An 18,222-nucleotide genomic window follows, 5' to 3' on the forward strand; every position below is an offset into this window, starting at 1 on the left:
TGTTCCACAGTGTAATTTATAATTGGTAAAGCCAAGAAAACTAGCATCAAATTAAATATTCTGAACAAATAAAATATACATAACTGAGTTTTATAAAAACTTCCGTGGCATAAAGGAAGCGTAACTTTTGTTTAATACTAATCGCATTCATTTAGCATGTGATTATGCAAATACAATTCATCCTTTAAGACCACTCTCACTACAAAAATGTTTCGTTTTAGAGTCGGTTTTTGACCGACTCTAAATAATAAAAACCGACATAATATTGTCAGTTATTCGTCGGCTTTTGACTGACGCTAAATAAATCGACATAATTTTTTTTTGTGTCGGCTAGGCCATCAGTAATAATTTTATTTATTTTAATTTTTTATTGTCGGTTAAGCCGACACTACGTCAACACAAAATTTATTTTATTTTTTTCATCTTCTTTTTCCAATTTATCATTTATTCGTTCGTAATTTTAGCATTACTGAGACTCGATCCTGGAACCTTAACGTGTTAAGGGAACTTGATAACCAACTGCACCATCATACATTATGCATATATAAGATTCAAAAAATCATCTTTATTTCTCTCAAAACACGTATAATGTCGAAAAAATCAACATTATTCTTTAGAAATAGTGTCGTATTTTTTAACGCTAAATTTAAATTGAGTTTAGTATCAGAAAAGTCGACGCTATTCTTTAAATATAGCGTCGGCTTTGTCGACACTAACTTAATTTAAGTTTAGTGTCGGAAAAGTCAACTCTATTCTTTAAATATAGTGTCGGCTTTGTCGACACTAACTTAAATTAAGTTAGTGTCGATATTTAAAGAATAGCGTCAAATTTTTCGACACTAAACTCAATTTAAATTTAGTGTCGAAAAAGCCGACACTACATTTTAAAATAGCGTCGACTTTTCTGACAATATTTACGTCAGCTATTAGCCAACACTTATTTTTCCCAGCTATTTCGCTGTATTCTTGTAGTGTGTGAGCCTCTAGCATATGACTCACCTACACTTTTAAACATTCTAATTCCATCATCTAACTTATAAACTTCTAGTTTTTAGCTCTCAACTTATAGTTTATAACTTTTCAACTACCTCATAAATTAATTTTACCAAATACACTATAGACAAGCTGATATATATATATATATATATATATATATATATATATATATACTGCTCAATAACTTAATTTATATTAAATGCGAATTTTGTAAATCCAACCGTTAGATTGAAAGTTCATATCTCTTAGATCATATATACAAAATTTTATATTAATCCAAGATGATTTGATACTTCATTTTTATAAAACAAAATTGACGTAATATATTTATTTCAAAATATACTAAAATATGAACACTTTGTTCACCTTTAAATTGTTGTTCAATTTTAACAAAATTTGATATACACATATAAAATGATATGAACTTTCAATCTAACGGTTGGATTTACAAAATTCACATTTAATATAAAGTTATTAAGCGGTATAACACTTAGTAAAAGTTACACCGATGTTATTATAACCCTATATATATATATATATATATATATATATATATATATATATATATATATATATATATATATATATATATATATATATTGATGTACAAATGGTTGTAATGCACTTAGAATGTAAGACACTACAAATTACTCTACTAAGTCCTCTAGTGGAATATTCTTATTTTGAAACATGATAAATCAGTATCCATGTTTCTATGTAAGCATTCAATCAATCATTTAAGAGTGTTACTCAAGGAAGGTAATGTATGGTGAGTCTCTCTAACCAATGTCCTAAGGACACTATAAAGGAATTAATACGTAGAAAGTTAATACTTCTTCCATTTTTTTTTCATTGACGTTTTAAGGTTATGCACAAGAATTAAGAAAATGGTTGATATTTTAGTTTTTCAAAGTATTTATTACTTATTTTCCTGTTATACCTTTTAGATGGTTGGAGAAGAAATAGGTACATTGGAAAATGAATAGATACATTATTCAGTAAATATACATTTATTATCAAGGATAAAAATGAAAAAGAAAATTAATAAGTCATTGGTTTTAGAAAAATGACAATGAAAAAAAAAGCACCAAAACGACTATGAAAAAAAACAGAGAGAATAGATAAATAAGTGATAATAATAAAAGTTTGATTTTGTTGCTCTCTTTATCTTTTCAGGAGAAAATTTCAAATGTTTGTTAGCTTAGTTGATAGAATTCATTATCTTTTTTTCTTTCTATTATCTCAATAGAGATAGTGTTGATTTTAGTATCTATAGTTGGTAGGATACTTTTATTATGAATGTGTAGTATGTGGTATTCAAATTTATGGAATACAAAACATAAATTTAATATGGCATCAGAGTGGAATGATCCCAAAATAGATGAGTTGAGGATGAATAACACCTTCGACAACAAGTCCTATTGTACATGGCTGCTAATGACAATATACACAATAACAAATGGGTTCTTGATAGTGGTGTTTCTCACCACATGAATCGTTTATTCTCTCTATTGAAAGGGGTGAGAACACTTAGGAGGACATTCCATATTGTTGTTCCTAAAGGAGACACTATGCTAGTGGAGAAGATAGGGATGATTAACCTAAATGGCTGTATCCAGTTGCATAGTGTTTTGTTTGTTCTCGACTTTAGTTGAAACCTGATTTCTATACATGGATTAACAAATGACTTGAAATGCACTATAAGTTATTATATGGATTAGTGTGATATATGACTTATCCACAAGGTGGATGATTAGATCGAGTGGTTTGTGTAATGGGGTTTATGTGTTCAAGGGAGTTGCAACATGAACCTCCTTGTCAGCAACAAAAGGTGACACAACAATCCTTTGGCTTATTAGAATGGGGCATCCTTCAACTCAAGTCTTGTAGAGTCTTTTACATTTACTTAACACTAGTTTCAATTTGAATAAATTTGATTGTTGTGATACTTGTCATCGATCCAAGCAAGGTAGACTTTATTTTACTTTAAATAACAATAAAGTTGAAGAGCCTTTTGATCTTATAAATTGTAATTTATGGGGAAGATATCATATGACCTCACGTAATGGTTCACATTAATTTCTTACTATCGTCGATGATTTCACTCGTGGGACATGGGTGTACCCAATGAAAGAAAAGACTGAAACAACTAGTCTTTTCTTGAATTTTTGTAACATGATAACAACATAATTCAATAGGAGAGATATAAGAATACAAAGTGATAATGACACAAAGTTTGTCAATCGTTCCTTCTAAAGATTTGTCCAACAAAAGGGAATTATCCACGAGACCTCCTATGTAGGGACACCCAATTAAAATGGTCGGGTGGAGAGAAAGCACAAGCACATCTTTAATATAGCAAGAGCCTTGATGTTCCAAGCTAATATTCTAATTTCCTTTTAGGGAGAATGCATACTAGTTGTTGCCTACATTATCAATAGAACGCTTACCACAACCAATAATAGGGTCACTTCCTATGAGAGGTTGTTCGGGAAGTCACCTTCTTATAATCAATTAGTGGTTTTTGGTTGTCTGTGTTATGTACGAACCACACTAAAACCATGAGATAAATTTGATTCTAGAGCTAAGCATTGCAAGTTTGTTGGTTATCCTAAAGGACAAAAGGGTTGGAAGAAGGTTTATAATTTTAAAGACACACAAATGTTATGTGTCCCATGATGTAGTTTTTTATGAACATGTTTTCCCTTTCATTGCACAAGAAAAAAAAAATCAACATATTATCCACAAGAAGCTACAATTAAATTTTAGGATACGTCCCATTACATTGATGAGCAAGACTCTTCGCCAAAAGGTGATGAGGAAGAAGTTATTAACATAGCTGAAATAGAGGATGTTCAAAATGAAGGGGATAGTAACAAGACTCCAGAAATAGTGAAACTTACACCACGAGCAAGACAACCATAAATTTATCTTAAATATTATTATTGACAGTTCATTGTTACTAACTCCACATGAAAATCATTTGCTCTATCAGCCTCTTCAGGTTTCATTTATCCCATCTCAAATTATATAACATATGATAGTTTTTCTAGCAAACATCAAGCCTTCCTTGCAACTATTGCATCCCATGAGGAGCCACGATCATAATCAAAAGCAATGAAAAAGGTAGAGTGGTGTAAGGCAATGATGCAAGAATTGAAAGCCATAGAAGAATTTCCCCTATAAACCAAAAATCAATGTTAGGATATTTGATGAAGTTGGGAATTTCCCCGATATCATGGAAATTGAAGAAGCAAACAACAATTTCTAGATCATTTGGGTTGGCTAAGTATCATGTTATGGTTCATGCCACTAGTGAAGTTATATGGTTGAGAGGCTTGTTGAAATGTCTTCAAATTAACTGCAATACTCCTACAGTTTTACATGTTGACAATCAGTCAACTTATCACCTTGTAGCAAATCCAGTTATACATATAAGGACTAAATGTATAGAAGTTGATTGTCATTTCATTCATAAGCACATACAAGGAGGGTCAATAGCAACTACTTACGTACTTACTATACAAAACAACAAGAATTTGACATTTTCACCAAATGTTTAGGCACCAAGCCATTTTAGGAATTATCGTCCAAGTTGGTTGCTCATAACCTTCACACTCCAACTTGAGGGAGAGTAATAAACAAATAAATAAGTGATAATAACATAAGTTTAATTCTACAGTTATCTTTCTCTTCGTAAGAGGATATTTCAAATGTTTATTAGCTTAATTGATAGAATAAATTATCTTTTTGTTTCTATTATTTCAGATAGTGTTTATTTTAATATCTAGTTGATAGGATCCTTTTATTATAAATAAGTGTATGTGGTATTTAATATGAAACAAAAATTTAATAAAAGCTTTTATTAAAAATTAAAATAAAGTTATATGAGAGAATACGTCCATATATATTTTTCAGTGAAAACTTTCTATTTTTATTCCTCATTTAGTGTATTAAGAGTACTTGTTTGCATTTTTCCGGCACCAGGGAGTTTGATCATTTGTAATGATGAGAAATTTTGAACTAGTACAGAACAAAAATTGACAATAGTTTTTATTAAAAGTCATGGAATATAACTTGTTTCATGTTTTTTTTATGTATCACCGGATTTCCTTTGTAACGTTCTCAGATCGGATATAACTTGCATTTCCTTCCCTAGAGCTTTCTTGGTTGAATAACATTGCAAATCATCAACAACAAAAATAAATAAATAAATAAATGAAGGTAGACTCAATAACTTGTTTCATGTTTTTTTTTTATGTATCTTATGGTTCACTCAATATTGAAGGTAGACTTTTGTTACAATCGGAAGAATCCCTCCAATAGAATGTTACTCTAAGTATGCTTGCAATTGAACACTCAAGAGCATTGTTTATGGAAAATAGACTTTTTGTTAGAATTGGAAGAAAGATAATTGTCATTTTTATTTTTATTGTGAGTACAACTACAAGGTAGAACTTAATTGGACAAGCTAGAGTTAAACATATCATATGAAATTCCATAAAATAGCGTTAAGGGTGTTTATAGATCGTTTTTTTGAAAAAACCGATCCAAACCAAACCGAACCGCTTTATAAAAATGGATCGGTTAATCGATCTATTTTTTATAAAGTGGATCAGTTCGATTTTTTTAAATTATGGATCGATTTTTTTGAAATTGGATCGGTTCGGTGCAGTGCAGTTATCTACTTTTTACTCATATATGGATCGTTTTTTTAAAAAAATTGAACCGAACCGAATCGATCCACTTTGTAAAAATAAATCGGATAACTGAATCGGTTTTTTAAAGTGATTCGGTTCGGGTTTTTCTTAAAATAGAACAGATTTTTCAATACGGATTAGATCAATTATGGATCAGTTCGAATCAATTTACATTTTTTTTTCTACACCCCTAAGTAGCGTGTTACTAGGTAAAGGTTGGGAAAAAGGCTGGATACTACCAAAAATATTGTCACGAATATGGTGGACGGATGACGTGGTTGATTTTTATTTCATTCTTTAGTTTTTATTATTATTTAATTAATTAATTATCAATAAATAACAAATCAATACCGAGACTTCGTATCAATTCGATTCGTGCTGAAAATTTTGGTACCAACAAATACAGTACAATATTGCTGTACTAGTTAGATAAGCAGCCACGTTGTTTACAACAATTATTTTACAAAGACCAAATTATAAATGAAGTCTGTACTGAAACCACCAAACTTTTGCTTTCCATATTCTATGGTGTCACATATTCTTTGACGATGTGGTGGGTAACTTTGAAGATTTGTTGATTAACCTTAAAACCAATAGTGTTTTTTTCCCTTTAATTTATATCATCAACTATATGACCCAACTCCTATATAGATATGCTTGCTAATTCTTGGTTTATCAATTTTACTGAAAATACACAATTTTTTTTAAACATTTTATATCAAAATAAATAATGCTCTTTCAATCAAATTACGAAAAAATATTATTAGTGTGTTTGGATGATAAATTTGAGAAATTTAAAATTTTGATATTTGAATTATTTTGTTTTCAATTTCTATTATTCTTAAAATATTTTGTTTGAATAAATCAATTTAAATTTCTTAACTTTTAAATTCTAATTTGATTCTACATGATATAATTGATTTTAAAAATATTTTTATATGTCAATATTTTTAAATTAAATTTCATAAAAATAAATGTTAATCATTTTTTAAATATTTAATATTTTAAAAAATAATATTAAACAATATTTAATAATTTTAAAAATATTTTTGAATATCTAATAATTAAAAATATAAAGAGATAAGATAAAATATATACTATAATAAGAAAAAATATATAAAAAATTTCAAATCCTTACTTTTTTAAAGAGAATTTTAAATTCTATTATTGTAAGAAATTTTAGAGAAATACTTAGATTTCATTTTTTTTATAAATTCTCCATTCAAACAAAATATCTCACCTTAATAAATTTGAAATTTTTAAGTAAATGTGTTATTTCATTTAAATTTTCCATTCAAACACCTTATATATGCCTGAGCTATTTCATATTGCCATGTGTCACCTTGTACCGTAAACAATAATATCCAATAAAATGTCGTTGTTGCAGTCGATGAATGCTTCTATGGAGTAGGTCTCATTCTTCTTTTAATAATATATGCCCATGGTTGAACAAGTACGAGCAGGTGGATAATTTCATTAATTTATACGTGGCATGCTTTTGACAACAAAAAACAAAGCCACTCTTGGTGCTTTCCATACCTAATTCAAATTGCCATGTTGTTGGGAAAACCGAAATTTCACATGCTATTCTACGACTATATAAATGCATGTTTTAGATACCTCTAGTTAAGAAGCATCATCATCATAATAAGGCATAGTGTGAGTGAGAGAGAAAATCCTAGAATGAAGGGAGGTTCAATTGAAGTTGGTGAAGGTAGATCCCCAAGAAAAGGAGGGGCAAGAGGGTTATCTATAATGGACTTTGTTTTGAGAATTATTGCAGCTGTTGCAACACTAGGTAGTGCATTGGCCATGGGGACAACTAATGAGACTCTTCCCTTTGCCACACAATTTATAAGATTCAGGGCTGAATTTGATGACCTTCCCTCCTTTGTGTAAGTGGTGTTAAATTAATTATTCAGAAAAATGGTGATTTTCGAGTGTCTGAAATTTTTTTAGCAAAAGGGTGGCTAATGCATTGGGTGTGTGACCATGCAAATTTAATGCAGGTTTTTTGTGTTGGCCAACTCTGTTGTATGTGGCTATCTTGTGCTTTCACTTGTGTTATCTGTCTTCCACATAGTCAGGAGCACTGCTGTGAAAAGTAGGATTATCCTCATTGCTCTTGATACGGTAATAATACAAATTATCCTTGTCTATCACTAGTGATTTTTCTTGATAGAAGTAACAGTAACAAAATTTGAACATAAAATAGTGTATAGTACTTTCCAATCACTAGTAATGAGTATATAGGTTCTGACTTCTGATATGTATGCTCCAATATAAGCCAATCATTAAGTGGACTAATTTATTTTACTGATCAACTTGGTCCGACTCATTCACCTGTGGGCATATCCAAACTAGACTGATCCGTATACCACCTATATCTGTCACTAAGATAAAGTTTTGGATGCTGTGGCATATATTACAAGATTATCTTTCATATTTTCTACATTGAAGTTGATAGGAAAAAGCGTTAATATAGGATATTTAGTTTTTTTTTTCCTGCCACATGTATCCCTTAATCTACTTAGACCAAATGCATATTTTAAACCGCATTTATTAATCACATCCAACACAAACCATGTCAAATAACGTAGAAATTTGAAGGTACTTCTTTTAAATTTGCTTTTTACGTGACTTTCAGATCAGAGTTTATTTTAATGTGATGAGATATCAAAGAGACAGTAATCTCATTCGCAATATTAACAAATTTGTCATTAAAAATTGAACGCAAGTTTTCATTAAATAAATCGTCTTTACGATGTATGAGCACAATGTATAAAAATTAAACTCGGAATAAAAAAAAATGATCTTTTACTAACCAACTTCAAAATTAATTATTAGAATTTTAAATTGAAGAGTACATCACACAAAATGCGGCATCAAGTTGTGATTCCAGATAACATTGTCTGCAATTGGTCTGCAGCACGTGACTGCAACACAATCACAACAGTAATTTAAAATCAAGTGTCATTCTTTTCCATTTCTTGAGTAATTATGTTTATAAAAAGTACCATTTTAACTATATATTGATCAAGAAGATTCCAATCGCTCTAAATGCAATTCAACAAATAGCAGTTTACCATTTTACCTACAAGAAATGGTGATGTTACCCCATATTTTTGATATTGCCAAGGCTTTCTTATAAAGTTAGAGTTAATGTTGTAAAGGTAATGCTGGGTCTGGTCACAGCAGCAGCCTCTGCAGCAACATCCATAGTGTACATAGCACACAAAGGAAACGCAGGTGCCAATTGGTTTGCAATCTGCCAACAATACAACAACTTCTGTGAACGTATTTCGGGTTCCCTCATTGGCTCTTACATTGCTGTTGCTCTCTTCATCATACTAATCATCCTATCAGTCGTAGCAGTCTCTCGAAACTGATGTCATGTGTGTGCTTGTGCTCCAACTCTTTAATTATATATGTGCCATTTTCTTAATCATAGTGGGTTTGATAAAACATTGTGTTCATCAAAATTTTCCTAGTGTGTATTTCTCATTTGGTGTCAAAGTGTGTACAATTTTAAAATGTAAAATTTGTAGTTTTCTGTCTGTAATGCAATCAAATTTGTTATAGCAGTTCCTGACAAACATGTTGCACATTCTAATGAGCAATGACAGACATTTACATAATATGCTTGAACTTGGTGCTCTAATACATTCTATGTTCAATTCAGAATTAAAAAGAAGAAAGAAAAAAGTGACAGGACGTTTTATACCACAAAAATTAGAATCCCAAAGACAGTTATACCCTGCAGCTTCATCCTTGTGCTATGCTAGTATGGCCACAATTTGATCTATAGACTTCAATGTCTTCTCGTAGTACAGGTACGATTCGTACACCTTCGGGGTCCGAATATGCCGATCAAACTAAAGAAAATACAAACCAAAAACCACTTTGTAAGACAAATAATTTATTAAGCGAAAAAGTTGATCGTACTAAACAAACTAACACGTATCTCGTGTGTTTAGTAATAAGCATATAATCAGAGTCATATCCATGATCCGTCTTATTTAACTACACAAGTAAAAAGACATGCCACAAAATTATTCTTTTTTTAATAATTATATTATTATTACAAAATATTCATTGATTATGTCTAAGGTTAGTATTTACTACAAAATCTGACTCACGAGTTTTAAAGAGGTCTCTTTATTTCAAGTTTTTTTTTTTTCATATCTAAAAGACCAAAATTCTAAACTTTGTTTAGTTCAGTTATACTCAAACTAACAACTTATTGGTTATGAAGGATTGTAACTAGTTTTGAAGGTAACTTTTGTATTGTTTTTCGATCTAAATTAGAGTTTAATACTTTTACCTCAATGATTTATATTGGCCTTTAGATAAAACTTTCAATTCTGATCGAAGAACAAGACCAGAAATAAATAAGTAAGTGCATCTAAATTTGATTATAATGTGAAGTATACCTCTCCAAAGTTGGAGACCAACTCATTAGCAGTTTTGACATACTCCTTGCGTCGATTCTCAGGCAGAGTGGTGAAAGCAGTTCTCAAATCCTGGTCAAGATAGGCCTGCTTTATACGTATGTAGAACATGATGTACCTCCAAGACATGGTCTCCAACATCTCCCTAATGCTGTGAAGCCCCTCAGCAGTTTGCTTTATCCTGGCCACAGCGTCTTCAGGGGAGAGGCCTGGCTCAAAGAAATGCTCCCTGATGAAGGAGTGAGTGCCCCAGCTCTGTGCCAGTGCACTGTTCCCATGCACTCCCACCAGCACCGCTGCTGAAGTGCCCAGAAACGTTGACATCAGCTTCCTTCTGCTGCTCATGCTTACAACATTGCTTTGGTCTGCAGAGAAGGGTAAAGGGTTGGTCGTGTTGGAGGGTTTCTTGTGCTTGGTTTTGATGTGGGCATGGAGGAGTGTAGTGGCGTGTGTGAAGCTTGACATGGTTTTGGTTTGGATAATTTGGTTTAGGGGACGTAGGTAGATGTGCTTTGGGTGGTGAAGAGGGAATTTGGAGTCTTGAGTTTTCGGGCAGGGACAGTTTGCCTGACCGTGTTGCCCGAGATACGACATGTTTGGTTCCTTAACATTGTGCCATGTGGAACCGTTATCTTCTCGAGCTAGGGAAACCCCTTCCATCTGCATGTACTACTTGTATGGTTAAATTATGGTTTCGGTATTTTATTCACATTTCCAATTTTAAAATTGAAAATAATTTAAATAAAAAAATAATAAAAAAGAAAAAGGAAAGTTACATATGTGTTAAAACTTAAAACATAAATTCCCACGTTTTCATGCAAATATCATTTTTTTTCACCCCCTAAAATTGGGAATAAATGTAGAAAATATGGTTGACAAACTTTCTCCAGAATATAAATATAACCAAGAATGATTTCTCAAAACTTGTAATAAACATAAGAATGTTATATTCTCTTGTTTATATTCCTCGGAATGAATTTGTAATCCATGAATCAAGTGTATCTTAAGAACTCGAATAAGAATCTTTTATTGGGGATGACCTAAGTAATATATATGTGACAAGGACCAATAAATCTAATATTTTATGGTTATAGATTTTTGTTAAAAAATAATTAACAAATAAAACGTACTAGATGCATATCAAGAGTCCAATAACTCATGAAGTGATAAACATTAGATTCGAAAACTTTTAACAGAAGAATATGAAAATAATTAATAATAACTCTTAAATTAAAATAAATAATTTAAATTAAAAAAAATATAAATAAAATTATTATGTATTTACTATTTGTTGTCATTATCATAATTTTTTTAATCATTATTGTTAATATTTTTTATCACATTTACCTTCATTACACTTTCACTATATCACCACCACTTTTATTGTCATTACCACCATTATTATCGTTATTGTTATCGTCATCATTACTACTAGCATCGCCACTATAGTGGTAGTGGAGGAATGCAACGACTATAGTGATGTGGCAATAGTACAGTAGAGGTGGTGGTGATGATGATAATTACAACGTGAATAGGACAACAATAATATTGAGAACTATGATGGTTGTAATATGTCGTGACTTTATTTGTAATTTTTTAATTCAAATAATTTATTTTAATCTCAGTGTTATTATTAATTGTTCTTGTTTTCTCATATTAACAAGTGTTCTTACACGAATTGTTCATATATATATATACATATATATATATATATATATATGTATATATAATGAAATTATTATTTCAACAAAGAAAATGAAATTGGCACAAACCAAAATAAGATTTTTAGGTCATGAAATATTTCAAGGAAAGATAACTCCAATAAAAAGAAGTAAAGAACTTGTTAATAAATTTCTAAATGAGATTAAAAAAAAAACAAAAATCAATTACAAAGATTTCTAGGAGCTTTGAATTATGTAGCTAATTTTATTCCTAAAATTAGAATTAACTATAAGCCATTGTTTAATAGAATTAGAGAAAATCCTAAACCTTGGACCCCAAAATTATCCAAAATAGTCCAAGAGGTCAAAACCTTAGCGAAGTCTATGTTTGTAACAATCTAGATACACTAGAATGAGAAGAATTCATATATTTGTACAAGTGTGAGATTATACAATTGAAGATGACTTAAAGAAATTAATTTGTATTACTTGCACCAACAAGATGCATCTACTTTTTGGTAGCTCATCACATAAGAACTCCATAGTTAAGCATGTGTTGACTTGGAGTGATTTAGGGATGAGTGACATTCTAGGAAATTTCTTAGAAAGTGTGCAAGTGAGGATAAAGCATGTTGAAAAGTCTTATTTTAGTTTGTGAGGACAATCATTAATTCTAAAGGCAGTTGAACGTCTCCGAAAGGGTTATCTACAAAGGGTTATAACTTGTGAAGGGTTCTAACTAACAAGGAATTATGTAAAATTTCACCATATGAAGTGTCATGGAATGGAGTCATTGAGATGTCAAATTTGAAGGATGTTACACTGTCTTGCATAGGAATACCTCATCCAGATGCTCCATAATTGTAGAGACTGATACTTCCAAATTAGGTTTTGGAGGAATTTTGAAACAAAAATTTAAGTACTACCCTTAGGCAAATAGTAAAATTTCTTTCCAAAGCATGGAATTAGAGCCAACTCAAATGTAGTACTATTAGAAAGGAAAATTTATCCATTAGTTTATGCATTACAAAATTTCAAAATGACTTGATAAACAAAAGACTTTTACTTCACATTGATTGCAAGTCAGCCAAAGAAGTTTTAGAGAAAGATGTTAAAAATATTATTTCAAAATAGATTTTTACTAGATGACAAAATTTGTTGTCTTGTTTTGATTTTGAAAAAAAAAATTATTAAAAAAATTATTCAATTTAAAACTTTTTAACTATAGAATTTTTGCATAGAATTGATTCTCGTAACTTCTTTGCCATCCAAGGGATTATCCTGAATGACTTTGCGTCTTCTATCTAAAAAATAATTACCGCTACTGGAAATGCCCAATAAACTACCTTTCCACATCAAAAAACAAAAAATTACCAAATTCCCTCACCACCCTTGGGTCTAACATGGGTAGGGATGACAAATAAACTCGTATCATAGGTAATACATAAAACCGTCTCGACTTTGACAGAAACTACCCAGTTTAATCGGGTATGAGTACAGATAAAACCCGATATATTAAATCGGGTACAGGTACAGATATATACTTATCCGCCTCGTCCCCATCCCTATACTGATTCTCATCCTCAGTTTAATATCCACCCCCGATTTAATTGTGTTAAAGAATTTTAATATTTAATTGTGTATGATTATTTATTATAATGTGAAACATTTATAGTTGTTTAATTACTAAGAAGTATCTTGTTTAAAATATGAAATAGACAAACAACCTAATTATAATTATAATATAATAGAAAAATAATTCAAAAATATTGTGTATTTTTTTGCAAAAATTTTTTAATATTTGACAGATACGGGTATATCCGGTACCCGATGGGGACAGGAATGGGATGAAATTTATATACCCGACAGGTACAGGCACAAAAATGGAGATGGGTTTGAACCACGGAACGGAAACGAATATCATGAAACACGTACCCGACCTGATCCGTTACTATCCCTAACCGTGGGTACAATCAACAAATTTTCTCCTTTAAATAATGATGGAGGACCATCCTTGGTACTTCATGTGAAACCCATCACATGGTTCATGGCTAGGAGAATGGAGAGATACCATGTATGGATCCATCTCCTAAGCCCAATTTGAGTAGTATAGAATTTTATTGCTTTATTCCAATTTTACCCTTGTACTTTGGGGTATTTTAGTCATAGAATTTATTTTACTTGTATTTCCAATTCTACCCTTGTATTTTGGGGTGTTTAGGACTTCGAATTTATTTTATTTTGCATTTCCCATTTTACCCTTGTATTATGGGGTGCTCTAGATGATTAGGGTTTTAATTTTGGGCTAGGGTGTTAAATTAGGGGGAGACGCATTTTTTTGGTGTTCTTAGACCTATTTTTGGTGCTAGAAAGGCTTAGGCCCAAGTGGAGGGCAAAAGTTGCATGGTCATATCATGCACCTAGATATAGCCAATCTAAACCCAAAGATTCTATCCTTGGCCACCAAGTTGCATCTAGGGTTAATTTGCATTTCATTTGGAGTGCATTTGCCTTGTGAATTTCGGCCATGCATCCTCCAAATGCAACCCTAGATGCCTCCCACTCCTATAAATACCCAATGCACCACACCTTGTAAATACTTTGGATTATATGATATTGAGTGAGCATTATTTGCCTCAACATCTCTTCCTTAGCCACTAGGTTAACTTCGGCTAACCACCTTCATTCTCCACCCTTGGAGAGTGAAACCCTAGAGTGGCCTCCACCTTCACTTGGAGTGAGCCAACCTTTGAGCACCATACACTTCCGCCACCCTACACCATCTCACGTCTATCATCCTTTGTCCACCTTAAACACTCATTTCCCTAACCTTTGGTGAGCCTAGATCATGGGCAAGGTGACTCTCGTCAACACACCATCTTCAACCATGGAAGGGAGGTCTCCATCAAGTGGTATCTAGAGCCAAGGTTTATCAACGGTAATATCTTGTCTTTCTTGTCTTCTTGATTGTCTTTTTTTCTATTCGGTCATTTCTCTCCTTCTTGTCATTTCTTGTGTGGCCGAATAGTTTTAGGCTCATACTTTGTTCCTTGTGAGCCTTCCTTGAATATTTTAGGTTTCCATTGTTAGGTGTTTTCATGCTTTTTCATTTTTAGGTTTGAGTCTCATATGAACATGCTTTTTGATTTTTGAATCTTTTAAGTTTTGTCAAGTCTTGTTTCCTATATTGTCTACAAAAATTCCATGTATGTATGCCAAACACATTGCATGAATACATGAACCAAAAATACCATGTTGCATGATATAAAGTGGGCGTGACATATAGATGCCATCTAGGAGTCATTCATGCATGCTATTTAGTCCTAGCATGTTCCTTGTATTTTTTTGAGTTTCCATGTGTAAAATGCTTCCTTGCACATGCATTTAAATTGCTGCCCACTTTTTCCTTGCATTTCCACTTGTTATGGTCTATATTTGATGATTGATAACCCTAAAAGAATCTAAGAGGTGTGCTGGAAATTTAATACAAAATAACTTGTCCTAAATAGTATAAAACCAATTCCACTAAAAAGATTCCCTAAAACCCTCTAAGAACACGCCACTTGTCTCATTTCTCTTTCTCCTAAATTTGACCTAATTTCACCACCCACAAGTGCAAAACCTAAGCAACAAATGGGCTGAACATTAAAGAAAAGAAATTGGACCCAAGGAATATAAAAAAAAAATTGACGTGAAAAGAAAAGGAAGAAAAGAAAGAACAAAAAAAAATTTTTGACCAAAAAGGACTTGTTGCTAGACTTGTGGACTTGGACCTTTACCTATGCATTTGGGAGTTGGACTTAAGACCTTATTGAACCTATTTTGAGACCTTAAGAGTGGCTGGACCGAATCATATAAAAGACTTAAGCAAGTGGACTAAACACTAATCCATTCTAGTGCCATTCTAAGAATACTCTTTTGTGTGCTTCTTTTCTAATTGAGTCTTAATTTTAGTTTGTCTTTTCTTTGACCTCTTTTGTTTTGTCTCAATCAATTCTCTCTGAGTTTAGCCTTTCCTAATTGTGCATTTTCAATTTTTATTTCTTGGACTCTTGCTCTTTGGGTTAGTTTCATTTTGAATGTAGGTGAAGAACCTATCTAGCAAATTAGCAAACTTTTGGTGGATTTGAGTGGAGGAGTGAACCGAATCCAAACCTAGCCTTTGGAGGGATTTCCACTACATAAAAGGAGTGTTCAAACACTTGGAGAGGAGTAACAAAGTTTGCTCATTGTGAAGGAACCTAATTGGAGGAGTTGAAGACCTAAATTTTTGTCTTTACATTTTTTTTTACTTGATTTCTTTTGGGCCACTTGTATTTGGGCCTTATTTCTTTATCTTGGTTTGTAATTGGCCATTTCTAAACCTCTTCACTTTGGTTTTAGTTCGTGTAGTTGAAGGTAATTTGAAAACCTTCACCTAGGACTTCGACTAGTATATGCTTTAAGTGCTTTCCTTTTGCATGTTTTAAAGCTTTTGGTAGTATAATTGTTTAGGATTTTATCTTTGTCTCCAATTCTATTTAGAAGGCTTGCTTTTGCCTACTAGGGGGAACGTGCACACACACACTTTATTGTTGTGCCAAATTGTTTTGTGAGAAAAGTGGAAAAAGGCTTAGTGATTATTACTTGATAAGGCTTGGTTATTAAGTGATTCCTAGTAGTCCACCTCCCTTTGATAGTTCACTTTGTACACTTAGGCCTTTTCCTACCTATCTTGCATCTTGAAAACCTTTTTGTGAAAACCTTTTATCACTCACTCTTTGTGAAAACTTTTTTTCAAACCTTTTTGAAAACAACTTTGTGAAAACCTTTTTGGATCAAAGATGAGTGATCATTCTAGTGTCCATGGTCATAACTCATATAGTACTAGGTCTAGTGTTAGGGATGAACTTAGGCAACTAAAAGAGTACCTAAGAAAAAAATAAGAGGAAAATATAAAAAGAGAGAAAGAGTTGAGAAGAAAAGAAAGAGAAAATAAAAAAAAATAATGAAGAGATAAAAAGGTTGTTTGCTAGGCTAGTTGTGGGAGGGGAGGCTAGTGGTTCAAGACCAAGAGTCACTTCTCCTAAATCCTCAAGAGGAAAGGGGCATATGATACATTCAAGTGTTCATGAGGAGGAAGGGCATCATACCCAACCTCCAAGTGATATCTTCTATAGTAGACATCACAATGATGATTACTATCAAAGACCCCCAAGGCAACATAGACATAGGGAGTCTTCCAATAGGGAACCCAACATCACTCTTCCCCCATTTCATGGCAAAGATAATGTTAAAAACTATTTAGATTGGGAAATGAAAGTGGAACAACTTTTCTCTTGCCATGGAGTGAGTGAAGAAAGAAAGGTTTCTTTGGCAACCCTTAGCTTCCAAGGGCATGCCATGTATTGGTGGACCTCCTTAGAAAAAGAAAGGAGAATAAATCATGAGTCCCCAATCCAATATTGGAATGAGCTCCGTAGTGCCTTAAGAAGGAGGCATATTCCTCTATACTATGACCGAGAGCTTATGGATAAGCTTCAAAGATTAAAACAAAGGTCCTCTAGTGTGGAAGAATATAGGCAATCTATGGAGTTGCTCATGATGAGGGCTGTGATTAGGGAGGAAGAGAGGACCACAATCTCTAGATTTCAAAGTGGTCTTAATCTTGAGATAAGAGACAAAGTTGAACTTTTACCTTATAGGGATTTGAATGAACTAGTTCAACTTTGTTCAAGAGTGGAGCATCAACTTACAAGAAAACCTTTTCGAAAAGACTCCACTCCCTCTTATTCCAAGAGTTTTAAGAAGGAGGGCCACTCTTCCCTACCTTATCCCAAAGAAGAAAAAGAAGAAGAAAAAGAAAAAAAAGAAAAAAAATCATCTTTTAAAGCACCTTCCAAAGAGTCTAAGTCAAGTGAAATCAAGTGTTTCAAGTGTCTTGGAAGAGGACATATTGCTTCCCAATGTCCTACAAGTAAAACTATGGTTTTAAAAGCCCAAGACCACTATAGTAGCCTTGATGAAGCTACTTCTTCCTCTAGTAGTGAAGAAGAAGCCATAGATTCCGAGGAAGAAATTTTACCTTGTGAAGGAGATTTACTATTGGTTAGAAGGCTTCTTAACAATCAACCTAGTGGCATTGACCAATCTCAAAGAGAGAACTTGTTTCAAACAAAATGCAAGGTTTTAGAAAATACTTGTTCTCTTATTGTAAATAGTGGGTGTACTTCAAATTGTTGTAGCACTAGATTGGTTGATAAGTTAGCTTTGACTACAAAACCTCATCCTAAACCTTATAAAATGCAATGGATCAATGAGGAGAGAGGTATTGTAGTTAACCAACAAGCAAGCATACCAATCTCCATTGGCAATTATAAAGAAGAAGTTTTGTGTGACATAGTGCCATTGGAGGTTAGTCATGTATTACTTGGG

The 18,222-nt window shown here is 32.3% G+C and overlaps 2 protein-coding genes across 2 annotated transcripts; one reads left to right on the top strand and one right to left on the bottom strand.

The window, feature by feature from the left end:
* The first annotated feature begins 7,041 nt into the window (after window positions 1-7,041).
* LOC145953113 (CASP-like protein 7) lies at window positions 7,042-9,275 on the top strand. Its single transcript, XM_083066777.1, has 3 exons — window positions 7,042-7,591; window positions 7,706-7,829; window positions 8,870-9,275. The coding sequence occupies exons 1-3, from the start codon at window positions 7,380-7,382 to the stop codon at window positions 9,083-9,085; spliced, it is 552 nt and encodes a 183-aa protein (XP_082922903.1). The 5' UTR covers window positions 7,042-7,379; the 3' UTR covers window positions 9,086-9,275.
* A 34-nt stretch (window positions 9,276-9,309) lies between these two features.
* On the bottom strand, window positions 9,310-10,828 carry LOC109816233 (photosynthetic NDH subunit of lumenal location 2, chloroplastic). Its single transcript, XM_020381153.3, has 2 exons — window positions 10,130-10,828; window positions 9,310-9,571 (listed from the first exon to the last, which is right to left on the bottom strand). The coding sequence occupies exons 1-2, from the start codon at window positions 10,811-10,813 to the stop codon at window positions 9,473-9,475; spliced, it is 783 nt and encodes a 260-aa protein (XP_020236742.2). The 5' UTR covers window positions 10,814-10,828; the 3' UTR covers window positions 9,310-9,472.
* Window positions 10,829-18,222: the final 7,394 nt, after the last annotated feature.

Source organism: Cajanus cajan, chromosome 11, assembly GCF_000230855.2.
Source record: "Cajanus cajan strain Asha chromosome 11, NIPB_CcT2T_4, whole genome shotgun sequence".
Classification (NCBI taxonomy): domain Eukaryota; kingdom Viridiplantae; phylum Streptophyta; class Magnoliopsida; order Fabales; family Fabaceae; genus Cajanus; species Cajanus cajan.

What these genes read in the sequence shown, in the direction of transcription:
- LOC145953113 (XM_083066777.1), top strand. Translation starts at nt 7,380, where the DNA reads ATGAAGGGAGGTTCAATTGAAGTTGGTGAAGGTAGATCCCCAAGAAAA. An exon ending in GATGACCTTCCCTCCTTTGT is followed by an intron (nt 7,592 to 7,705) that starts GTAAGTGGTGTT and finishes AATTTAATGCAG; the next exon opens with GTTTTTTGTGTTGGCCAACT. An exon ending in TCCTCATTGCTCTTGATACG is followed by an intron (nt 7,830 to 8,869) that starts GTAATAATACAA and finishes AATGTTGTAAAG; the next exon opens with GTAATGCTGGGTCTGGTCAC.
- LOC109816233 (XM_020381153.3), bottom strand. Translation starts at nt 10,813, where the DNA reads ATGCAGATGGAAGGGGTTTCCCTAGCTCGAGAAGATAACGGTTCCACA. An exon ending in TGGTCTCCAACTTTGGAGAG is followed by an intron (nt 9,572 to 10,129) that starts GTATACTTCACA and finishes TATTTTCTTTAG; the next exon opens with TTTGATCGGCATATTCGGAC.